Below are 25378 nucleotides of genomic sequence, written 5' to 3' on the forward strand. Positions count from 1 at the left end.
GAATAAGCACTCAAGTGTTTGTTTTTTTAACTTCTTTCATTGAGACAATTCACATAATCTAAAATTCATCACTCAATTATGTTTAAATATACAATTAAATGATTTTCCGTATACTGACAATGTTCTGCAACCATCATCACTAATTCTAAGACATTTGCAACGCATTAAGAAGAAACTCCATGCCTGTTAATAGTCAAACCCAAAGCCACACACCTCACCTCCAGCCTCTGGCAATTATCAGTCTGCTTTCTGTGTCTATAAATTTGCCTATTCTGGGCATTTCTTATAAATAAAATAATATGTGACCTTTTGTGTCTGGCTGCTTTCACTTAACGTAATGTTTTGAAGGTTCATCTGTGTTGTAGCATGCATCAGTGCTTAACTCTTTCTTGTGACTAATATTCCATTATGTGGATAGAGCATGTTTATCCGTTTATCAGTTGATGGACATTTTAACTTTAATATTCCTGGTATCAGGTTCTCTATTTCCAAACGGTGGCATCCTGTCATTAGGGAGAAATGCATATCAAAAACACAGGCCTCTTGTTGGCCAAGATTCTCTTGAGTTCCTACAATCCCTCCGGAGGAGGCAGGGCCTGTTCCTTGGATGAAAATGAAATACGTGGAGATAGGCTGAAGATCGTACAATTTTCAGGAAAACCTGTGATCTATTCCTCCAGATTCAGGGGCCACTGGGCCATACTAAGAATCCTGTCTTTCTCCAAGCCAGGAATTCTGCCCCTCTGCGACTGCCTCCCAGGACCCACAAAAGGAACAGGACTGTCAGGCAATCGGGAGTGGGAGGGTGCTCCCCCGTACCCGCCTCCGTCCCACAGACGGCAGGAGCGTGGCAATGCTCAGCCAATCAGCGCAGGGCGTCTGTAGTCCTGGCAACAGTTGCTTCTAAGCTCGGGGGCGCATTGAGTGTTTCTTGCAAAGTTTGGAATTACTGTTTTTTGGTACCCTGACACGCCAGCAAAAACCAACACAGACACACACACGCTCTTCAACACCCGCTCCCGACGCTGCGACCATGGAAGATTCGTACGAAACGTCTGAGGCTCTGTACTTGTCGCTGCTCGGTAAGTTCCCGGGAAGCAGCGCCGCATCCAGGAAGCCTTCAGCCCCGTGCAGACGCGTGCAAGTGGGGTGAGGGCAAGCATGGGAGGCGAATATCTCATTGTGCCGTACTGGGTGCTGGGTGAGGGGTTGCCAGGGAGTCGGGGGCGGGTCGTGCACATTTCTCAGATTTCCATTCCCAGGCTGGAGGAGTGGGCCAAGTTGCCTTGGTCTGAAATCAGGGGTCCAACCCGTGTGCCTGGGAAAGGCATCCACCGCCCTCTGTCTCGCCCGCCGCGCCCCATTTCTCCGCCGGATATTAATGTGCTGGGTACTGGAGAAGAAGCATGTAGAAAACCAGCAGTGTTTGGTGATAGCCTGCTGCGGGAAAACCCTGCAACTTCAGAGGTGAAAGATAGGCAGATAAACGCATAATTACAGAAGAAGGGGTGGATGCCAGGTCTGGGGGTGACACCCAGAAGTAAGAGGTCTGCTAAGTGTAGTGGACAGGTAAGAACAATTCTAAGGTTCTGGAAGAGCTCTTTACACTTGGGCTTAAATTAAGGATATAAAGAGTTCTCCATGCCAAAAAGGGGAGGAAAGGCATTCCAGACCAATGGAAGCACATGCAGAGAAGCTCAGAGATACAGTATCTTCAGGAAACTGCTAGTAGTTTGAGTATTGCCAGGGATGAGAGGCGAGAGAGGTCAGAAGGGACAAGATCATGAAAGATCTTGGGAGGTAGGAGATGGAGAAGCTACTGGAAATGGCAGTATTGGGATTGGGATTATCAGCAAATGCAGAGTGAATTGGCAGACTTGAAGGCTGAAGCCAGAATCATGAGCTCTTGGGCTGCCTGAAATGTCCAGACCAAAGGTACTGAGAGGTGAGGGAGAGTGGCCAGGCTAGAGGGGACTAGGGGGATTTGAGGGCTGACTGAACAGGGAACAAGAAAAGGACAATCAAAGATGATGCTCAGGTTGGTAACTAGGATGAGATGGAGGTGCCTTTCACGGGGATTGGGAACCTACCAGGAGGAACAGGTTGAGTGAGAACAGGACATGGAGGCCAGTGCAGGCTTAGTTGGTTGAGACTGAGATCCTTGTAGGCCATCCAAGTGGAAATACTTTAGGAGCAACTGTACGTAGAAAGCTGGAGCTAATTTCAAGTCATAAATATTGATATGGGTGTCCTCAGCATATAGAAGACCACAGAAACATGAGAGTAGAGGAGATTGTTTGGAAAAAAGAGGAGGAGAAGAAGAAGAAGAAAAGGGAGAAGGAAGGAGAAGGAGAAAGCCCAGGTATGAACCTAGAAGGCACCAATTTTAAGGGATGGGCGGGAAAAGAGGGCCCAAGTAGCAAGTGGCCAGAGAGGTAGGATGGAATTGAGGGAGAGATTTGAATCAGAGCCAAAATAAAGAGAGTTGAATTGTCTCCAGATACTTGGCGAGCTGTCCCAGGAAAGAGGGAAGGAATGCGTTTTCTGGAGCATTGGAGGGGAAGACTAGGACTAAAGGGTAGAACTTCCAGGGAAACAAAATCTGGGTCAATATAAGGAAGTCTTTTCTAAGAATCAGAATCAGGCATCCACAATGTGAGAGAAGAACACCCTGTCAACCAGAGGCGTATCCAAGCAGAGGCAAAATCTGCCAGGGGCATTTCAGGAAGAGATCCCTGACCTGGGAAGGCAATGGAGCTAGTTGGCCTCTGGAAGCTGTCCTCACAATCCCTTGGGAACATTTTCACACAGTCTCTACCCACCTCACTTTTCTATAAATGGACACAGAACCCCAAAGATCACTATAATGGAAGCTCCATGGTACAGTGGGCATGCGACCTTCAATAGGGGAGTCAGGGTGACTTTGAGGGGAGTGACACTTGGGCTGAGAACCATATGGTGAAAAGGACTCAGCCAACAGCAATCTTGGGGAATCCCATGCCCTTCATAGGGCATGGCAAATGCCAAAACCAAGTCAGGACAGAGCTAGGAGGGTTGGACAAAGAGAAAGCAGGCTCATGCAGCTGGAGTGAAGTGAGCAGAGGGAGGGGGCAGGGAGAGATCAGGGAGGAGTGGGGAGCAGGGTGCCAGTGAGGGCAGTGGTGGGGGCCATTGTAGGAGAGGCTTGTTTATTCTAAGGGCACTGAGAAGCCATTGCAATGAAGCCATTGAAGGGCTTGGTGGGGAGTGACCCTTCTAGCTAAGGGAAGATCATGGATTTGGGGTCTTGGGTGGGCGGAAGTGACGGTGGCAAGGCCAGGGAGGAGCATGTTTTGAGTGTGTTCCCAGGTCAACAGGATAAAGTTTAAACCCCTTAACCTGGCATTCAAGATGACTCCAGCTTTATTTCCCATCAACCTCCTCCTTCATGCACAATGTACCTTCAACTTGTGGAACTATTTAGTAACCCCCAAATCCTCAAACTCCACCCCTGACCTTTCCCCATGCTGACCCCTCCACACCTTGAAATCTGACTCATTCTTGAAGGCACATGTCAATGCCTCTTCCTTCATGATGACCACCCGACTCTCTCCATCAGCACTTCTCCTCCGACTGAGGGCATACCCCTCTGGTTACCCCACCTTGTTCCACTCCAGGGCTCTGCGGTTGGGTTTCCAGCCTCGTTTGGATCTATTGAATGATTCTCAGTAAATGTTGGTTGGATAAATGGCTACATTCTCAGTTGTACCCAGCATCTTGTTCTCAAAGAAATGACACATGGCTTGTTGAGAAGTGCCCACTTCCATCCACATTGATGTATTATTTTCTGACACATTATTTTCTGACCATGAAGGAAAAACACAGGCATTGTAAGGAGGCTTAACAAATGGACTGAATGGTCACTCTGTGCTAGGCTGGGCACCAGGGATACATGGAAACTGAGACACAGTCCTTGCCATTGGAAAACTCACAGGCTATTGGGAAAGAAAGACCCAGAAAGCATCTTCATCCAGAAAAAACATGGTAAATGCTATGATGGGGATGAGCACAGGGGCTATGGGAAACCAGAGGGGATATGAGGGAGGGGGTGGGAGGGCTTCAGGGCATGGTGATGCCTGACCTAAGTCTCCAAGAGCATTCCAGAGAGAGGAAACAGCACAGGGGCAGGATGAGGTGACCAAGGAACCATAGTCAGCTCAGTTTGGGTACAAATACAGGGTGAGGTCAGAAAGAATAAGAGAAGGAGCCCATTAGGCTGGCAGAGGTGGGTGTGTCAGGTGAGGCCAGGTTAAGGAGACTGAATTTTATTTCGGAGGCAACAAAAGGGTTTTAAAGCAGAGGCAGTGTGGGTTTTAGAAGGGGAATGATGGTGACAATATTTTTAATAATAATGCTATATCCCTTCTGAATTTTAGAACACTCACATATCTGTTATTCATTTGGTCTTCATAACAGCTTCAGGAGGTACTTAGAACAGAGTTTATCATTTTAGAAATAAAAGAACTGAGACTCAGTCGGATTAGGTGACAGCCTGTGGTCTTATCAATTAATGGCTAAGAACCAAGCTCTGGGGCCAGGCAAACCAGAATTCATATCCCAGCTCTGCTACTAAACCACCGTGGAACCTTGGGCCTCTCTGGGCCCTAGTGCCCTTCTCTGTAAAATGGTATAATCATAGAGCTGATCTCTATGATGTCAAATAGTCTGTCCACTCGACATCCACTCAATCGCCAAATAATTACTGAGCTCCCACTGTATGTTGGCACATGGAGGTGCCGGGGCTCCAGTAGGCAACCAGAGAGAGGAGGTCCAGGTCCATAGTCTATTGAAAAAATAAACACCAACCAAGTAATTATACCAGAGATTTCAAACACAAATGTCTGCCTAAAGCAGGCACTTAATAAATGAACTGAGCTGCATGTAAGACAATACAGAATGGGGGCACGTGGGTAGCTCAGCTGATTGAGTGTCCAACTTCAGCTCAGGTCATGGTCTCCTGGTTCGTGAGTTCGAGCCCCTCTTTGGGCTCTGTGCTGACAGCTCAGAGCCTGGAGCCTGCTTCAGATTCTCTGTCTCCCTCTCCCTCTCTGTCCCTCCTTGCTCTCTTTCTCTCTCTCAAAAATAAACATTAAAAAAAAAAAAGACCATAGAGAATAATTTGGGACTACAGCAAGCTGGAGAGGGCATGCCCTAGCCTAAAGTAACTCAAGGTGGAAAATTTTGACCAATGCATCAAATGAAACAGGATCCCAAGCCTCATTCACCACGAGGGTCACCATTTGCAGCCCCCAACTTAAAACCCTGTGATAAGTTTTAAGGGGATGGCGGGGGGAGGGAGCATTCCGGCAGATAGAACAACACATGCAAAACCTTTAGGCGGGATGTGCTTGGACCATTCAGGGATCATTCAGGGTCAAGGCGTGTGGGACCTGTAAAGAAGGATAGGCAAGGGATGAGGTAGGAAAGGTTGGCAGAGAAGGGATGTTATGTTGAGGGCCGTGGAAAGTGATAGGAGGGTTTCAAAATAGGCGAGGAGCAAGTCCATTAAAAAATAACAGTGCAGGGGCGCCTGGGTGGCTCAGTCGGTTAAGCGTCTGACTTCAGCTCAGGTCACAATCTCGCGGTCCATGAGTTCGAGCCCCACGTCGGGCTCTGGACTGATGGCTCAGAGCCTGGAGCCTGCTTCCGATTCTGTGTCCCCCTCTCTCTCTGCCCCTCCCCTGTTCATGCTCTGTCTCTCTCTGTCTCAAAAATAGATAAACATTAAAAATAACAGTGCACTTTACCATGAACAAAGCAACTCTAAGACGGGCTGATTCTAACCATCTCCACCTACTCAGTAAAGTAGGTACCATCTTTACCCCCGTTTTACACATGAAAGACTGAGACGGAGAGCCCAAGTGACTTACCCAAGTACATGCAGCCACTAAGCAGCAGAGCCAGGACACGGCTGAAGCATTCCAGCTTCAAAGCCTCTACTCGGATGATGAGACCAGATCAGGATGGCATTTTTTTAAAAGATCATTCTGGGGGCACCTGAGTGGCTCAGTCCGGTCAAGTGTCGGGCACTTAATTTCGGCTCGGTTCTGCGTCAGGCTCTGTGCTGACAGTGCGGAGCCTGCTTGGGTCTCTCTCTCTGCCCCTCCCCCCACTCCCTCTCTCTCTTTCAAAATAAATAAATAAACTTTAAATAAATAAATAAATATATATATAAATAAATTCTGATTGTCAATAAGGAGCATTGGGGTGAGGGTGGGGTGGAGTGGAGGAAGAATAAAATCTGAGAAGGTTAAACAAGAGAAAACATACAAAGACCTTAGCATAGTGCCTGCCATCAGGAATGCGCAATCATACTAGATGTGATTATCTTCATCATTATAGCAAAGCAATGATAACACCAGGCCTGGGAACCCAGCCTGGTGCTGTAGCATTTTTCCTTCCTGACTCCGTTAGTCCTCTTCCTGAAAGAAGCTCACCTCTTAACCTCTTTCCCCAAGGGCTCTGCCAGTCTGAGACCTCAAGTGATGATGAAAATGCCAGCAAGGGCCCCACCTTCGATCCTGAACTGGTCATCGCCCACTGCTTCAAGCAGTTCAAGCAGGAGGACTTCCACCTGCCTCAGAGCCGCCGGCGGATCATCATCTTGCCTCAAAAAGAGGATCCAATGCCTATCAATCTCATGGCCCAACCCCAGACTCCCCCACAGCCGATCTCCAGCTTCCAAGCCCTGGGAGCTGGGGACATCCAAGGCCAACCAGACGACGTGAGGACCTGGCTGAGCCGGAGGCTGAAGCTTCGCCAGGACCTGGAGTCATTTGGTAATGTAGAGAGATGGCTTCAGAACAAGCCCAGCCTCACACCTTCAGAGGCCAAGGTCTTGCACATGATCCAGAAGGAGCAGGAGGACCAGTTGTTAGACCACCTGACTACTATCAGAGCCACCAAGGTGAGTAGCCCCATTTGCTTATGAAGACGCTGAAGGTGTTAGGGGCATGCTGTCCTTTCATTCCCTCAGATTAGTCAGGATAGGGGTCATTCACCCCATTTCCAAAGGGAGCAAAGAGAATCCCCCAAAGGGAGGTGTATGGGGTATTTATTGCTGCATAACAAATGCCCCCAAACATTAAAGCAACAAATGTTGATTACCCCCACTGTTTCTGAGAGTCAGGCGTCTGGGAAGAGATTAGCTGGTGGCCCTCATCTCAAATTGTTGGCTTGCGCCATAGACAACTCAAGGCTTGACTGAGGCAGGAAGATCCGCTTCCCAGCTAGCTTGCTCACGTGGCTGCTGGCAGGGGGCCTCAGTTCCTGGCCACAGGGACTTCTCCATAGGGTCGTTTGAGTGTCCTTACCACATAGCAGCCAGCATCTCCCAGAGCGAATGGTCCAAGAGACAGAGCAAAGAGGAGGCTGCCATGCCTTTTATGACCTCATCTCAGGCAACCTGAGTTTCAGGAGAACCACATTATCACTTTCACCATATTCTATTTGTCAGAAGCAAGTCACTAAGTACTGTCCACACTCAAGGGGAGGGGAATCAGGCTCCGTCCCAGAAGGGAGGAGTTAAAGAATTTGTGACTATATCTTAAAACCACCTTAGGAGGGATAACTCCTGGAATGCCATCTATGGGGCATTTTAAAAATATGCATTCCTCATTCATTTGTTCACTGACACGTATTTGTTGAGGGCCTATATGTGCCAAGCAGGTGCTCGTGGTGGTACCGTGAAAGTCACAGTTGTGAGGCTGGAATAAAAAGGAGGACTCCCTTTTATAAATACAGAAATAGAAGCTCAACGAGGCCGATAAATTGTCCAGCCCCATAGAGGTAGTCGGTGGCAGTCAGTACCAAAGCCCTTGTCCCCCAGTGCTTACCTCTCTGTGACATTTTCTGGTAATGGAAACACTTGAAATTTCTCCCAGTTCAGGTGAAGTTGGGATAAGAGGTCAGATAACGTGGGTTTAAACCAGCTCTGCTATTTCCTAGCTGTATGATCCAGTCCTCAGTTTCCCAATCTATTCAATGGGGATAACCATTGTACTGACTTCCTAGGGTTGCTGTGACTTCTAAATGGAGTAGGTGCCTAGGACAGTGCCAGCCATATAGTGAGCACTGAATATTACGTTTGCCATCACAAAAAATTTTTTTTTAATATTTACTTATTTCTGAGAGAGAGAGAGAGAGAGAGAGAGAGAGTCCCGAGGGGCAGAGAGAGGGAGACACAGAATTCGAAACAGGCTCCAGGCTCTGAGCTGTCAGCACAGAGCTCAACGCGGGGCTTGAACTCACAGACCGTGAGATCATGACTTGAGCTGAAGTCGGATGCTTAACCGACTGAAACACCCAGGCACTCCTATGTTTGCCATTTTTACTACTACTTTAGTCTTACTGGTGCCAGACTCAGTCCTTGGTGTAATCAGAGTCCAAACCGAAATTTCCTAGGCCTATCACACCCTTTCCAGACAGCAGTACAGTGTCTATGAATAAACACTGAGCCTGGGGTGGGGGGTGGGGGGCACCTGGGTGGCTTAGTTGGTTAAGCATCCAACTTTGGCTCAGGTCATGATCTCATGGTCCGTGGGTTCAAGCCCTGTGTCGGGCTCTGTGCTGGCAGATTGGAGCCTGGAACCTGCTTCACATTCTCTGTCTCCCTCTCTCTCTGTTCCTCCTCCACTCGTGCTCTGTCTCTCTCTGTCTCTCAAAAATAAATTTAAAAAACATTTAAAAAAAACCAACCAAAACACTGGGCCTGGATTAGAAACCTAGCTCTATTGCTTATAGGCTGTGTGACCCTGGGCAAGTCATTTCACTTTTCTCAGCCTGTTTCCTTGTTTGTAAAAACGGAAAGTAGTATCTAATACCTATTTTACAGCATCATTTATTCATTCATCAAACAATTACTGCCTATCTGCCTAGGGCTGGGGGGCTTGTCCAGTAGATGAATAGGAGGTAGAGGTATGTAGCTTCAAAAGACATTGTCTTGCTTTCAAAATGTTCACATGTTAATGGGGGAGGCAGACACATCAGATTGGTGGCTACATTAATAGAGGTGGATCCTAAACACAGAGGAGCTACAAAGTAGGGAACAGAAAGGCCCTTTGTAAACTGTCAGGTGCTGCACCAAGGTAAGGGAGTATTATCCTGAAATATTCCCGATGATCTGGAGGTAAAGGAAGAGTAGGAGTTGGACAGGTAGAGAAAGAAGGAAAAGTTTTGGGCAGGAGGCCGAGCAGGAGCAAAGGCTGGGAGATGGGTGGATTAGAGAGCCCCATCTGGTTCCAGGCAGGGGCATATGTTTTGGTGCACTGATTGCCTGGTGTGATTTTAATCCTGACATGTTTGACAGGAGAGATGTGGGTAAGAATGAAATGTTAGTTCTCATCATGTCCAGCCCGGTTGTTTCTGATGGAAAAATGGAGGCCCAGAGATGCAAAGTATCCCTGGCAAAATGCCTTTGCCCTGAATCTAATGCTCCTTAAAAAAAAAAAAAATTATTTTTGAGAGAGAGAGCATGCAACCAGAGAAGGGGCAGAGAACAAGGGGGACAGAGGACCTGTCTGACAGCGGAGATGCTTGATCCGGGGCTTGACCTCATGAACCGGAGATCACAACCTGAGCCGAAGTCGGATGCTCAACCTGAGCCACCCCGGCACCCCTGAATCCAATGCTCCTTGCATTCCATCTTGCTGTCTGTTGAGAGCTGCTCAGCCCCCCCCTCTCTCTCTGGGAATCATGTTCTAACTCTGGGAATCACATTCCAGTGGCCTGTCTCCCCTGAATTCTCTCCTCTGCTCCCTCTCTTACCTCTTACAGAAGAGCCCCCGGCCCTCCCGCCGACTGGTGCCCCAGCTCCAATTGCCCAAGCCCTCTGCCTTATCAGCCTTGTACTCCTACCTGCACAGCCGCAAGATCAAGATCCTGGAGATATTTAGCAAAGTGGACGGGGGCGAGCACCAGAAGATCTCTAGGGAGGAATTCGTTGTGACTCTGAAGGCGGTAAGTGCCTCCCATGCTCCCACCAGGCCGGCCTGAGTGAGGAAGACATGCATGCATCCTGCCCCCACTGCTGCCTCCACCCAGGTCCTGGACCAACGAAAAGTAGATCAAACCATCAGCCTTGTTACTTGTTAAGCCAGATTGGAAAACATGACCTAACTTGTGGCCACATCAGACCCCTAAAACCACTCCTGCGTGAGTATGATCTTAAAAACCCCTACCTGAGTGGAAAGTCTGCAGAGCCGACCCCATAACCAGTCAGTACCTGGGGAATCACTGTCTTGCCCATCAGACTCCAGAACTGGGCACAGAGATTGCTGGGCCTTCTGTCTTGCCTCTAGAACCCTCTAGACCTTCTCCAACTGTCATTGGCAGATAATCCCATAGAGATCTTGTTAAAATGCAGCTTCTACTCAGTACCTCTGTGCAGGGCCCAAGTTGATGCATTGTAACAAGCTCCCAGTGATGTCTATGGTACTGGTCCACAGGCCACACTTTCACTGACTATCCACAAATTTTTGATTAATTATAAATAAATAAAATTTAAAAATCCGTTTCCTTGGTCACACCAGCTACATTTCGAGTACTTAGTGTTCACATGTGGTGAGCAGTTCCTCTATCGGCCTGCACAGATATAGAACATTTCCATCATTGCAGAAAGTTCTGTTGATCGAGCAGAGGTCAGCTAACTATGGCCCAGAAGTCAGATCCAGCCTGCCTCTGTTTTTGTGAATAAACTTTTATCGGAACACAGCTACACTCACTTATATGTATTGTCATGGCTGCTTTCATGCTATGATGGCAGATTTCAGCAGTTATGATAGAGATCATATTGTTCATGGATCCTAAAATATTTACTATCTGACCCTTTATAGGAAAAGTTTGCTGACCTCTGGTCTGCATAAATTAAGTCTTAATATGTTTTGAATACAAGATACCTCTTGGAAATACTTTAGGAAGCTGCCTGCTAGGTCTTTATGGTTTTAAATCATCACCAGTTTTCACACTGTTGTTTCATGACATGTAGTTACCTAAACAACGTTTCAAAACATTAAATATATATATTATGTATACAGGGTGTGTATATATATACATATATATGTACATGTATACGTATACGTATATACGTATATGTATATGCGTATATATATACAGGGTTCTTAATCATCATAACCAAAAAGAGAAAACATGAAGTCCTCTAGAACCAGGAGAGTTCTGACCCTCTTTAAGGAAAGCCCAGTGAACACTGACTACCGTCTAAAGAAGCTGAGGAAGAAAATTATATTTCCTTAAACACTTTCCTTCTTGAATATTCAGTATTGCTGGCAAGCATTATACTCCTATAAAGTTGCTTACCATCCCTGAAAGAGTAATGTGTATTGTACTTCTGATCTTATTTTTCTTCAGTTAAGGAAAGCTGATATGTTTCTTGTGGGCAAGGATGGTAGGCATGAAATCCTTTTTCCAATCCAGTGTGGGAAAGTTATCGTTGAGATTGGTATGGAGTGGGGTGGCAGCCCAGAAGGAAGGAGTAGCAGACTCTGCAAAGATAGTGGCATATCTAGACTGGGTTTTGAAAGAGGGATAGTTCTTCAGATAGAAGGAGGAAGCGCCCGAGTAAAGGCAGAGGGTGAGAAAGTGCAGGGTGTGTTCAGGGCCTTGGAAGAGGCTCTGAGCTCCTGCTGAGGTGGGAGTGGCTGTGGATGAAACTAGATAGGGGAAGTAGGGCCAGGCTGGTAAAGCTTTGACCGTGCAGGTAGGATGTTTGGATTGGAGCCTGCCCACCTTGGTGGCTTCTCTTCTCTCCTTAGGTTGGAGTCCCTCTGAAAAACCAGGAGGTGGAAGATGTTGTGATCTATCTCAGCTCTCTGGGAAAGGACAACAGCATCACCACAGATATCCTAGTCAATACCTACAAGCAGTGGTGTCTGGCTCATCAGAAAAGCACCCTGGCAACTGCAAGGGAGTGTATGTATCCAGTCCCACCCCCATGCCTCCACTTCCCCATCCTGGGAGCAAGCATGGTGGAGGCAACCTTGGTTTACTTCCTGAGTGTGTTCTCCAGCTTTGGGTTACCATGGGTGGGCCAAGACTCTGGAATCCCCAAGCCCAGCGATCAACTAAGGAGCAAGGTATTCTCTTGAATGCCTAGCTACCATGTCCATCAAAGATGAATGAGACGCAGCCCTTGTCCTTAAAGGAGGATTCTCAAAAGGTGGTTTCAGCCCACCAAGGCTTACCCAATAGACTGAGATCTTGTATGTGGGTCCAAAGCCTTCTTGCTATTGATCTATATTTTATTGATAAAAAGTTAACTAAAAGTCGGAAACCAGAATTAGCACATGTTTAGAGTTTACTGGAAAGCCTACTTTGATATTCTATGATCAGGGATATTAGCAGGGCTGCTATGAACAGTTGTATGAGCTGTGCAACAGCTCAAGGTCCATTTGCCAAGCCATGTGCTTGTGGAACCACATCTGTCCAGACATAGCATGGAGGCAAATTAGAAATGGACTAGCCATAGTGCTGGCTATGAATTTACAACACAAGGGCGCATCATGGTTCTTTGTAGCTTAGTGGCATTGTGGTGTAAAAAAAAAAAAAAAAAAAAAAATTAAAATTGAACAACTCCAGATAAAATTAAAGCCCTCTTTTAAACCTCCATCCACCATTCCAGAGCCCTCCCCAAATGTAACCAAATATAACAATATAGCATATCCCCAAATAGAACCCCTTTCTTTTTCTAAATAAAACAAATCTTGCTTTGCCCGCACCCATCAGGTTAGCAGGAGTTTCATTTCACACACATTGGTGTGGAGTGTTCCTCAGCCTCTCTGAGGTCATGTGAGAGCCCTGCGGGTTAGAGGACAGTTTCCTTACGTGGGTGAAGATTTGGCGCAGGCTTCTGGTCCCACTGAGCTGGGCGCTCCATGTCCTCACCAGCGGGCTGTTTGGGTGGCAGCTGGCAGCTCCCATAGACAGGCTGTTCCCCTGTCCTCCAGAACTTCACCCACAGTGCAGCGCGTAAATTTCCAGCCTCTAGTCTCATCAAGCCACTGGGCAGAGGCCCCGTCACCCCCCAGGCAGTGTCTCTGCCTCTCTCAGAGTCCCAGGGAAACTGAGCACCCCCACCCTGGTCACCTCCTGCACGCATCACTACCCACAGTTATAATCTCTGGCAACTTTTATGTCCAGCTCGTGTTCAGAGCTGCCTCAAGTTGGGCCTGCTCTCTCATCCATGACCTTTTTGCCTTTTCGTTATCAATTACCAAAGCTCACCATTATCCACGTAGTTGGCCGTGAGCTGTTTAGTGAACGACCACAGTGTGCCGTGATGCATATTTGCAGCAAAGGTATTTGGGGCCTATTATTTCCCAATAAATAGACTTGAAGCCAGGAGCAAGTATTTGCTTGCCAGGTGCCATCTCGGTGTCATCACCCTTTTCTCTGGAGAACATTCCAGGGTAAATGGACTTGGGTATCTTTTGCTTTGCCTAAAGGGGCAGCAGCATCAAGAGTCAATGAGACTCTTGGGTGGCAAGCTCACGAGAGAAGGCAGTGGCACTCGGGCTGGGTAGCCTTACCCACAGCAGGTAGCTCAGTTTATCCTTCAAGTCCCTGGAGGTCAAAGCTACAACTCACGCTCTACAGGAGGATGCTATAAAGCTCAGAGCGGCTAAGCCACCAGTCTGCAGTCTCAAAACTAGAAGGTGACTGAGCCATGACTTCATTTCAGCCCAGAACAGGGCAGGCCTGAACCAGGGCAGGGGCAACGGGATGCTTTCATTCACTCGGTTCTTTGTTGAACACCTCCTACGTGCCAGGCATACTTCCAGAAACTGGGAACTGGGAACACAGGAGTGAAGAAGCCAAGGCCTCTGCCTTCAATGAGCTTCCAGGTAAAGGGTTAAGCAAGATGATGTCTAGTAGGGATTAATGCCTTGAAGACAATAGGACAGAGTGAGGGGGTGGTGGTCACAGAAGGCCTCTCTGCAAAGCAGCCATGGGAACTGACACCCAAGTGACAGATGAGGAGCCCATTCTGGCGAAGGGCACCCTAGACAGAGGGAGCTGCAGAGGCAAAGGCCCTGACTTGGGCAAGTTTTCAGGGGACAGAAAGAAGTTAGGGTGAGGGGCGCTTGGGTGGCTCAGTCATTTAAGCCTCAGACTTCGGCTCAGGTGTGAGTTGGTTGGTGAGTTGGAACCCCCGCATCGGATGAGCTTGGGCTCCCCACTCTCATTCTCTCTTTCTCTCTGTACCTTGTGGGGTTCTCTCTATCTGCTCCTTGCTCACTCACTCTCTCTCTGTCAAAAATTAATAGGTAGTAAATAAGTAAATAAATAAGAAATACACCTGTAGTCAAAAAAAAGTTCAAAACGGAAGAAAAAAGTTAGGGTGGCTCTGGGGAGTCGGGGAGGGGTGAGCAGGAGGAGATGGATCACGTGGAGGCTGAGCTGAGACGAGACTCTGCAGAGCCTTGCAGACCAGGAGGAGGATTCTGGGCTTTCGTGTAAGTGCTGAGGGAAGCCAGTAGAGAGTGTTAGGCAGGGGAATGAAGTGATTATATTTTTCAAAGGTCCTATTTAATGTTCGGTGGAGACAGGATGCTAGAGTATGAGAATGGCAACCGCAAGGTTGGGGCAGTGGTGCAGGTGAGGCACTAGGTGGCCTTGCACTGGGCAGGCCATAGTGCAGACGGAGAGAAGGGACACCTTCAAGGTCTGTCTCAGGTGGCCTGATGAGCCACGTGGGAAGTGAGCAGAGGGATGGCCGGCACCTGCTTGATCACATGAGTTAACCGCTTGATGGATTCCTTAGCTGAGCCCCCTCTCAGGCTCTCCTTCCTTTCAGATTATAGACCTGCCAAGATCAGAGTTTCCCCATCGCATCTGTCCAAGAAGCAGGTGAATTTAGCCCCACAACCGTGCAAGATGGACCTGCTGACTGTGCCCGTGGTTGACACCCAGATGGAGGCGCGGCCCCTGACTCTGGAGGAGATGGAGGACATTGGCAAGCGGTACCGGGAGAGGAGGCGGAAGCACAAGGTACCCCGGTCAATGGGAAGGGCGTGGCGCTTGGCTCCTAGGCAGGCTCAGGTTCGAGTCCGCTGCACCTTCTAGCTGGGGAACTCCTGGGAGCAGGCCCTCTTTTACCCCTATGTTCCCTCATCTCATAATAAGAACAACACCTACCTCACAAGGTTTCTCTGAAGATGTAATGAGATCATGTTTCCAAAAGTATATGGAGCTCCTCTCTTCCCATCCTTTGAATGTGACCTTGCATCCTGAGACCAGGGCTGAGGGCCGTGTCTTCATTGTGGCTGGAATCTAAATGCCTGGTACAGGGCCTGTCACTGAGCAGCCACTCCAGACATATATGACCAGTGAAGGCAGGACTGATTGTGGGAATTAATTCACCCAAAAATATTTATCAAGAGACCACAAAGTGCCAGACGCTACTTTAGCGTGTTATAGAGAACAAAACAGCCCCTGCCTTCAGGAAGGCAGATAATATTAATATTATACTATATATAAGTACATTTAAAAATTTTTTTAATGTTTATTTTTGAGAGAGAGAGAGAGAGACAGAGTACAAGCAGGGGAGGAGCAGAGACAGAGGGAGATGCAGAATCTGAAGCAGGCTCCAGGCTCTGAGCTGTCAGCACAGAGCCTGATGTGGGGCTTGAATCCATGGGTCATGAGATCTTGACCTGAGCCAAAGTCACTTAACTGACTGAGCCACCCAGGCACCCCTAAATACATATTATTATTATTATTATTATCATCATATAATAATATACTAGGCATTGTAAGTGCTATACCAACTAAGATCTGATTCAGCTGCATGATAAGAAAACCCAAAATATTTGAGCAGAGGTCAGCAAACTTTCCCTCTAAAGAGCCAGATAACAAATGTGTTAGGCTTTTGGGGCTTTATCGTTTCTGTGGCAACTACTCGGTTCTGCCTTTGCGGCAAAGAGCAGCCACGGACAACATCTAAGCAAATGAGTGCCTCTGTGTTCCAAAAAAGTTTTCTTTATAAACACAGGTGCCGGGCCACATGTGGCCTGTGAGCTGTACTTTGCTGATTCTGGTGTTCGAGGCCAAAAAACAGATTTTTGTTTCCTTGTAAATAAATAAATGAGAAGGCCAAAAGTGGCTCCACATTCCCCAGGCCTCTTCCACTTTGCTCTGCCATCCTTGACATGTGCCTTCCACCTCAAAGGCACAGATATCTGCGCCCAATTTAAATTCTTGTGCAGCCAAACACAGATGTGTTGTTTCAGTAGGGCATCTACGTTGTTCCCTACTGTATATGTTATACAGTGATGTATGTACAACCACATATGGGGCTGTGCACACAGAACCGCGTGGCTTAACCACTCAAGTGCCCTTCAGGGGTAACCTTGACCATGTGTGATTTTTCTCCCAAGTCACTGACTTCAGAGCCTGAACTCTGGTCCCACCTTGCATGCTTTGCCATCTCCCCTCCTGGGGGAGAGGTCGATGAGGCTCCATATCTGCCTTCTGGTCGGGAAGAAGGTGGAGGGAAGTGGGTGCCAACCTCTTCTCCTTGCAGCTCAAGATCCCCTCCATCCAGTACACGGAGCGGTGCCGCCTGGTGCGCAGCGGGAATAAGCACTTTGATGAGCACTGCCTCCCATCCACCATCCATGGGGAGATGAAGGAGCTCATCAACAAGTCCCGCAGGGACAACTTTCTGGTCTACCTGCAGTGCTGCAAGCTCTGTGAGTCCTACGGCCTCCCACTGACAGAGGACATCCTCGTGAAAGGTAAGAGCTTTGGCGCCTGGCCCTTGGGAAGTTGCCGAGAGGGCTCAGAACCCAAGTGAACATGGCTCCGCCTGAGGTTTGTCCTTCCCCAGCAGACGTGCATCCAGCCAAGCCTCTGTGGCCTGTGGTGGGGATACTGAAGGAGCAGGGGCAGCCCAGCCTGTTTTGCTGTTACATTTGATTCTACATTCTAGAATCCTGGAGGTTCACAGGCTCCACAGGTCTAGGGGTCTGGGTTCCCCATCTGAGCCTGCTGAGCATTCTAGAGCAGGAAGCTCCAAGGACAGGAGTTCTGGGTGAGGGAGCCCTGAAGTTGAGCAGAAAGGAACAGTCCCAATTTCAAAGAGGGACATGTGATAGGGGCGATAACTGCTCTGCTGTACTGGGCTTTTCTGCAACCACTTCCCCAGGCCAGACCTGTTTCTTGGTTCTTCCACGACACAGAGGTAGGAATGCACCAGGGGACAAGTTCTTCTGACACCTTGGCTCTCTGCTCAGACCACAGGACTCAGCCTTGAGATTTCCACACTGGTCTCACCCTTTGTTTGAGGGAGAATTGTGTTTTCATATATCCAAGCAGATCTGAACCCTCCCCATCTCTGGGTAGAGTGTGTATTTCTGAGAGATGGGGACAGGAGAGGGCCCCATAACCCCAACGACCACACAGCAATGCTGGTGTCCTAAATTCGTGAATTTATAACTTTAATGGGCAAGTTCCTCTTTGTGCTTTCAAAACACAAAAGGACAGAGGTTTTCCCACAGGAACGTCACAGGAAGGAACCATGGCCAAACTGGGAAATGTGGCTTTCAAAGAAAGCGGCACACAGACAATGGGGTGACTTACCTAAGAACAAGTTCACCGTCACAACTGACTATTTCCATCTTTTTTCCAAGACAAGGGGAAAGAAGGGCAGAACGTATAGGGCCATGGGTCTTGTATTAATTTGCTTGGGCTGCCACAATAAAATACCACAGACCAGGTGGTTTAAACAACAGAAATTTATCTTCTCACACTTCTGGAGGCTACAAATCCAAGATCAAGGTGCCAGCAGGGCCAGTTTCTCCTCAGGCCTCTCCCCTGGGCTGGCAGACGGATGGCCACCCTCTCGCTGCCTCTCCACGTGATTTTTCCTCCGTGCTCTCATGCCCCCTTGTGCCTCTCTTGTGTCCAAATTTCCTCTTACAAGGACACCAGCCAGATCAGATTTGAGCCTACCCGCACAGCCTCACTTTAGCTTAATTACCTCTTGAAAGGCCCTCTCTCCAAATACAAATTCTGAGGTTCTGGGGGTTAGGGCTTCAACATATGATTTGAGGGGTGGGGGACACAATTCAGCCCATAACAGGTCTGTACAACAGTGTACGGCCAAATGCCTTCAGGAACACAGGCAAACCACCCTAAGTGATCATTGTCTCCTGTGCATGCGGCACCCTCTCACATACGCGGCCACTTGCTGCCCACCTGGTCTGGGAGGGCAGTGACAGGAAATCTCTTGCGGCTCTCAACACTGACTTTTCACCAAATCATCCTTCCTTCCATCTTCCTCAGCGAGCCGCATCTTCCCTGATTGTGTATATTCGCTCGTCTCTGCTCGTGCTGGAAACGCAGCTAACTGTCTTCTGAAATGCAGGCAGGCTTGCCAGCACCCTGGACTGCCCTGTGGGTTAAGTCTTTCCTCTGGATGCGCTTCCTCTGTCCCCACCAGGGTGTTGAGCCACTAACTGATTCCCACCACCACTAGCTTTTGCTAGGTGCTGGGTCAGGGAACCTCACCTGCCAGCAGGATTTCACACTCACAGGCACAAAGCAGCATCCGTGGGTGGGCTTCCCTTTACTTCTGACGGTTCTAGATGGAAAAAACTCGAGTCTGTCTCTGACCGCTCTCCTGGCCACTATCTATTGGCTGTCTCTTTGACAGAGGCCAGCTCAGCTATGAGTAAAGAAACTCAACCACTGGGACTTCTGGGTCTGTGCTCTAGACTAGAGCTTGGTGGGCTCAGAATCCAGGCCTCAAGCTCAAGGGCCATGTTCTAAAACATCAAGGCCTTTCCCAACTCCCCAGTGCACATAGCTTTATCATTTTACCTCCCCCTGATTTCACAGATAATACTTGCTCACTTACATTTTTTTTGAAAACATAAAAATAATGATCCCCCCAGCTGGGGGCACCTGGGTGGCTCAGTCCCTTAAGTGTCGCCTTCAGCTCAGGTTATGACCTCATGGTTCTTTTCTCTCTCTCTCTCTCTTTTTTTTTAAAAAAGCATTTTAAAAAAATGTTTATTTTTGAGAGAGAGAAAGAGCACTAGCAGGGGAGGGGCAGAGAGAGACAGGGGGACAGAAGATCTGAAGTGGGCTCTGCTCTGATAGCAGAAAGCCTGATGTGGGACCTGAAATCACAAACCATGAGATCATGACCTGAGCCAAAGTCAGATGCTAAACCGACTGAGCCACTTAGGTGCCCTATGATCTCATGGTTCTTGAATTCAAGAGTCTGGCTCCATGCTGACAGCTCTGAGCCCGCTTTGGATTCTCTCTCTCTCTCTCTCTCTCTCTCTCTCTCTCTCTCTCTCTGTCTTTGCCCCTCCCCTGCTCACTCACTCTCAAAAATAAATATTAAAAAAAAAATTCCCCCAGCTTGAGTTGGCACCATTAATATTTTAGAGATTGTCCTTTTATAGATCTCTTTTTCTTTTCGATTTACACAAAATTATTTATGTAAGTTATTTTTAAAGATATATATACATATATCGTTAATGTAGTTTTTTAAAATTCTGTATATTGGCACCTGGGTGGGTCAGTTAAGTGTCCGACTTCAGCTCAGGTCAACATCCCACGGCTCATGAGTTCAAGCCCATATCCAGCCCACTTCAGATCCTCTGTCCACTTCTCTCTCTGCCCCTCCCCAGCTCATTCTCTCTCTTTCAAAATAAATAAATAAGCTAAAAAAAAAAATCCTGTATATCTTTTAAAAATGTTGATGCGGGGCACGCTGGTGGGTTAAGTGTCTGACTTTGGCTCAGGTCATGACCTCACGGTTTGTGAGTTCGAGCCCTGTGTCGGGCTCTGTGCTGACAAGCTCAGAGCCTGGAGCCTGCTTTGGATTCTGTGTCTCCCTCTCTCTCTGCCCCTCCCCCACTCACGCTCTGTCTCGGTCTCTCTCAAAAATAAATAAACATTAAAAAAAATTTTTTTTGAAATGTTGATGCTGCATCTTCCCCTTCCCTCTCCCCTCTTATCTGCACAGTCCCTGCCCTCCCCTCTCCCCCTCCCCCACCCCAGATAACCAGCATTAATAACCTGGACTGTAACCTTCCATTACTTTTTCTAGAATGTGAGCTAGTCATGTGTTATCATCGTAGGACAAGCACTGCTCCATGGCTGCAGGAAGACAGAGCCCCTAGCCAGTGTTTTTTATGCTCCGACTTCTTAGAGCAGTCTCCTGAGGATATCCATGGGACTAATTCTAAGCAAGGAGAAAACCTCCATCAACTAGGTCTAAGTTAACCTGGTGAAGCCTTGGGTGAACCTCCCCTCCTTCTTGTGGCCTCATGACCAGCACGACCCGTGCAGAGTGGGGTAGGGCGCCGCACACTCCATCCTAACTGCACCCAGGCTTTGGGGCCAGGGCTGACCTGGTTACAAACCAGCTCCCACAGCTCTAGTCCAAACAGCAGTGTTGTACCAACCCCACTTCCTAACACTGCACTAGGGTTATGTGCCCTGTCGCCCCTGGGGGAAGCTGGGGGAAGACCCTCTGCACTTCGCAACTTGCTGTGAATCTACAATCATTTAGACATAAAAAGCTTAATGGGGCACCTGGGTGACTCAGTCAGTTAAGCATCTGACTCTTGATTTGGGCTCAGGTCATGATCTCGCGCTTTGTAGTTCGAGCCCCACGTCAGGCTGTGCACGGACCATGCTGACTGTGCAGAGACTGCTGGGGATTCTCTCTGCCCCTCCCCCGTCTCTCTCTCTCTCTCTCTCTCTCAAAATAAATAAATAAACTTTTTAAAAAATCAAAAAAAAAGCATAAAAAAGTTTAAAGTGTATATCTAAGAAAAAACATTTGCAAACAAAAATGTGAAGATATATATATATATATATATATATATATATATATATATATATATATCCTCCCCTCTGCCCCAAAGGCTCAGGGCAGGGAGGGGTGTTGGACTGAGAGTCCACGTTTCTCTTGCTGCTTACAGCCCTGCTGTACCCGGGGGACAAGATCATTTTCCAGAAGGACCAGGTACGCCCAATCCGGCAGCCGGGAGGCTACTACTCAGATATGAAGATCTTCAGTCCAAATCTGGCTCTGCTCAAGTTCCAGGGCTTCAGCGATGTTGTGGCTAAGAAGACTGACAAGCTGAGTATCAGACCCCCTCTCTCCCCCCTGCCATTTGCATACCAGCATACTTGAGGTGACATGTTGTGCCAATGCCTGTGGCCAAGCGTGCCCAGCATGTCCAACCCAGCTGGTCCCCAGGGACTGGCCAATTTCCAGTGTCTGAGGGCGTTAGCCTTCTTGCCTCGCTCCCAACCATATCCTACGTGATCTCAGCCTCTCTACAAAAGCTTAAAAAGAGAGCCTTCTTAGGGAAATAGGCCCCTTCTCAAATCATGGGTTGGCTGGTCAGGGGCCCTACAGAGGACAGAGGTGGCCGTCCCTTCTTTGTCCTGCCTTCTCTGGCAAGAGGTGGGCTTGCATCAGGAGGAGAAAGGAACTCTGCAATGGGGCCTGTCTCTGGCCCTCAGACCAACCTGAGTGCTAAGGAAATGTCCTTCTTTGGGAGGAAGTGACCCATGGGCAGGTTATGAGCCAGCATCCGTGGGTGACTGCATATTGGAGAGCAAGCAGCATCCCTGCATCCCTGAGGATGGACAGGGCTAATGTGGGATGAGGAAGGGCCAGCTGACCACAAGGGGGAGGGGACCGGGAACTGCCCACATTCTAGATCACTGCCAGCTGCCCACTGCGGTGGTATGGCCAGAACAGCTGGGATGAGATACAGCAGAGACAAGTGGAAATCCCACAGGCTGCAGGTTAAACGGACAAGATACTTCACTGTCTGAGCCTCAGCTTTTCATCTGTTAAATGAGCGTAACAGCCCCTCCCACACACAATGAGGATCAGATGAGAAATGCATATAAACTTCCTAGCATGGTGTTTGGCAGATAGTTAGCCCTTGGAAGCAGTGATAGTTGTTGTTTTACCTGTCCCATCAGGACAATCTTGACTGAAGGCATGGGTCTGGGCCTACAGAGGGGCCTGTCCACAACCCTGGGGAGGCAGAGCTGAGCACGAGTCAGAAGGCTGGTGGCCTGGAGAGCCCTTTCTGATTACTTAGTGACTGCCAGCCCCTGGGTGGCTGACATCCATTTCTGCACCGGGAACCTAGGGAGTGGGTGGGAGCCTGAGAAAGGGACTCTTGTCCCTGTTTAGGTAGGCCACAGCCATAAGGGATAAAGAAAGGTCCTAAGGGCAGGGATGGACATTTGTTTTATCTTGCTACTTGGACTGTGCTGTCAAAGATTTTGAGGCCAGATGCAGGCCTGCTGGGAAAGAGTGCCGTCTGTGATTAATGAGTGATGTCTGCCAGGCCCAAGATTTGGGGAGTCAGTTTTCACCACCCTTGTTCCAAAAGCTGGCTTTGGCTCTGGCAGGGAAAGTGAGAGTCAGGGGCCCCCAAACAATTCAGATCATTGCGCATCTCTCAGCTCCCCTGGGAGGTCTCTGCTCTGGGAAATAAAAAACATGAGGCTCTGAAAAGGGAAGTGACCTGCCCAGAGCCACACAGCCAGCCAGGTTGGGAGCCCAGGCCTGGCTGACCAAGCCCACCCCAGATAGAAGAAATGCTCCTTTTGGAGCTCTGGTTTGGACTCACTAGACAGGCCCACCCCCATGTCCTCTGACCTACTACCTGAGGCCCCATTAACATGGATTCCCCCAATCCTGACAAGATGCCTTTCTGTCTTCTCTACTAGGAAGACACCAAAGAAAATCAAGAAGATACACTTTAAGGAGTTTGAGGAGTTCACCAGGTCTGTAGCATCAGCCAACTCTGTAAGCAGGTCAGGGGAGGGAGGACCAGCCTCACGGTGGAGGAGGTGCCTGGGACTCTGCATGTTGCACGGCACACAGTATCTAGGGCTCAACGCCTGGGAACTGAGAGGCAGTGAAACTACTTAGAGTGCCAGGCAGACACCACTGTGGGTGTGTTCCCATGTTTTAACTCAGTTAAATCCTCTCAGGAACCCTATAAAGTTACTCTTAGCATGCCCACTTTGCAGAAGGGGAAACTGAGGTACAGAAAAGTTAATTATCTTGCTCAAAGTCACACATCTATCAAGGGGCGGAACAGGGATTTGGACCCAGCAACGCTAGCTCCAGAGGCATTAAAATGTCTCGAGAGAACCAACGGTGTACACTTAAGAACTTGGGTTTTGGGGGCGCCTGGGTGGCTCAGCTGGTGAAGCATCCCACTTTGGCTCACGTCACGATCTAACGTTTGTGAGTTTGAGCCCTGCTTCGGGTGAGCTCGAGCCCCGCTCCAGGCTCTGCACTCTCTCTCTCTCCCTCCCTGCCCCCCACTCACTCGTGCTCTCTCAAAAATTAATTAATTAATTAATTAATTAAAAAAAAGAATTTGGGGTTTCAAGGCAGCAAATTGGGAGTCAAACCCACATCCTACCACTTGCTCGCTGTGTGGCTTTGGGGGAAATAACGTATCCTCTCTAGGTGTTCACGTCCTCCTTGGTAGGGCAGACAGCATAACAGGACCTACCACATGGAAGCGAAGTGCTTGGCACAGTGCCACACCTCCACTCTGGTCACACAGTTGCTTAGCTCTGCTCAGCAGAAGCCCCAGCCCTGGCGGGTCTGCCATGACAAACTTCCTATCTTCTCATTTTCCAGGAAGCTGCAGGCGAAGAGGTCCAGGGGTTCACTGCGAACTCACCCCAATTTCTTCTGGCCGGGTCACCTCCTGGACAAGCTGCAGCTCTATCTGCCCACTGTGGCCATGGACAGGAGCCTGGCACTCTTCAGTTGTGTCCAACCCCAGCCCCATGCCTACTCAGCCACCTACCACCCCAACCACTGGTGGCCTATTGGGAACATGAACTACATGACCTGTGCCTATTACGATGCCTCCAAGGTCTACTACATCGACTAGAGTGGCCCAGGTGTTGTCCGACCCAGCCATCCTGGGGCTGTGGCCAGTGCAGCTAGCAGCCCAGAGCCACGGACACAGCGGGAAGTGTAAAGAGCCAGATAAAAGAAATCATTTCAGTGCGATGGCCTGGAGCCAGCTCTCTCTTGAGCAAAAATGTCCAGTGTCTCAGAGGGCAGGTGTATCTAGGGAAAGATAAGCAGTTTCTGAGTATTTCCCTATCTTGACCTCTGCCCTTTTGAAATAAACCAGATTGGAGTTTTTTTTCATGTCACCTGTGATCCAGCTGATGTGATTTCTTGCTCAGGAGCTGGGGCCAGAGGAGTGTTTGAAAAGCTGGGGTTCTGAGCCCAGGGCACTACTGCAGGTATGCTTGCCTGGCACCTGCAGCATCTTGTCCTGGGATCTCAGTGCTCATGGGAAAGCAGCAGGCAGTGTGGGTACCCTGTGCCCTTCTCTGTGGAAACGGTCACAGCCAGTCTCTCGTCCCCCACAGACTGAGCCTTTTTGGTTACTGCTTCCAAATCTCTTGCATCTTTCACTGTTAGAGGCATGCTCTCTGTTTCCTGAGCCTTCTGCTTGATTAACCCACCTGACCCCATCAAGACCTTCTCCCTTCACAACACACATAATGTGGGCTGCTGTTAGCACAGTGCTTTCATTCTCTGCATCCCATCTGACTTCCCAGAGCCGGCTGGCTAAGCAGGATTCATGAGGTGTGGTGTAGTCACAGGCACAATAGGGTTCCAGTCTCAACCTTATCACTTGTGAGCTGTGCGACCTTAGACAAGACATTTCACATTTCGCTCCTCTGGGTCTCTTCAAACTCCTACCCTTCACAGTCAAAATCTCAGGAAGGAGTTGACAACACTCTTCCCTTCTCACTTCTCATCCTGTCAACAACACAATCCAGTGTAGCTTCTGTCCCCATCTGGCCCCTGGAACTACTATCAAGATCAGCGATGACATTTGTATTGTGTTCAAATTGTGGAATCAATGCACAATTTTTTCGTCCTGAAATTTGATTTTTTTTTTTTTACAATAATCTTAAATACAAAATCTAAGCAAAACAAAACCATCAACAACTATTTAAAACTAGGCAGGTTAGCTGAATGATCAGAAGTGTGGATTTTGGAGTCAAATCCCCAAACGTCGCTTTCAACATAGGCAAAATGGGGAAAAAAAAAAAAAAAACTACCTTGCAGAATTGTGGGAAGGATCGTGAAACCCATGGAATGATAGCTGTTACGGTATCGTTCCTATCTTACTCTATAAATTCACGTGAGGGAAATATTAGGAAGACTCTGTTTTGTTCCCTCCTGGCCACCGAGAGGCGCACTTAATAGCAGAAGAAACGCGGGCGGAAATAATCTAAAAACTGGATTGTTCTCCGGAAGAATGGCTTCAATTTC

The 25378-nt window shown here is 48.5% G+C and overlaps 1 protein-coding gene across 3 annotated transcripts; it reads left to right on the top strand.

Moving 5' to 3' along the window:
* Positions 1 to 428: 428 nt before the first annotated feature.
* Positions 429 to 24240, top strand: EFCAB12 (EF-hand calcium binding domain 12). Of its 3 annotated transcripts, none has more exons than XM_058725931.1 (10): positions 1125 to 1467; positions 2257 to 2362; positions 6498 to 6946; positions 9814 to 9996; positions 11808 to 11964; positions 14849 to 15042; positions 16577 to 16790; positions 21000 to 21159; positions 22780 to 22836; positions 23711 to 24240. In XM_058725931.1, the coding sequence occupies exons 1-10, from the start codon at positions 1162 to 1164 to the stop codon at positions 23967 to 23969; spliced, it is 2085 nt and encodes a 694-aa protein (XP_058581914.1). In that variant the 5' UTR covers positions 1125 to 1161; the 3' UTR covers positions 23970 to 24240. The 3 variants fall into 3 exon arrangements, with proteins under 3 accessions (XP_058581916.1, XP_058581914.1, XP_058581915.1); XM_058725932.1 differs by having other exon boundaries at positions 1381 to 1569; XM_058725933.1 differs by lacking the exons at positions 1125 to 1467; positions 2257 to 2362 and adding an exon at positions 429 to 1082.
* The last annotated feature ends 1138 nt before the right edge of the window (positions 24241 to 25378 follow it).

Source organism: Neofelis nebulosa, chromosome 4, assembly GCF_028018385.1.
Source record: "Neofelis nebulosa isolate mNeoNeb1 chromosome 4, mNeoNeb1.pri, whole genome shotgun sequence".
In the NCBI taxonomy this organism is placed as follows: Eukaryota; Metazoa; Chordata; class Mammalia; order Carnivora; family Felidae; genus Neofelis; species Neofelis nebulosa.

Bases quoted from the DNA above. Each gene is read 5' to 3' on its own strand.
- EFCAB12 (XM_058725931.1), top strand. From the start codon at position 1,162: ATGGGAGGCGAATATCTCATTGTGCCGTACTGGGTGCTGGGTGAGGGG. The intron at 9,997-11,807 runs GTAAGTGCCTCC...TTCTCTCCTTAG, and splicing joins TCGTTGTGACTCTGAAGGCG to GTTGGAGTCCCTCTGAAAAA. The intron at 21,160-22,779 runs GCTGAGTATCAG...CTTCTCTACTAG, and splicing joins GTGGCTAAGAAGACTGACAA to GAAGACACCAAAGAAAATCA.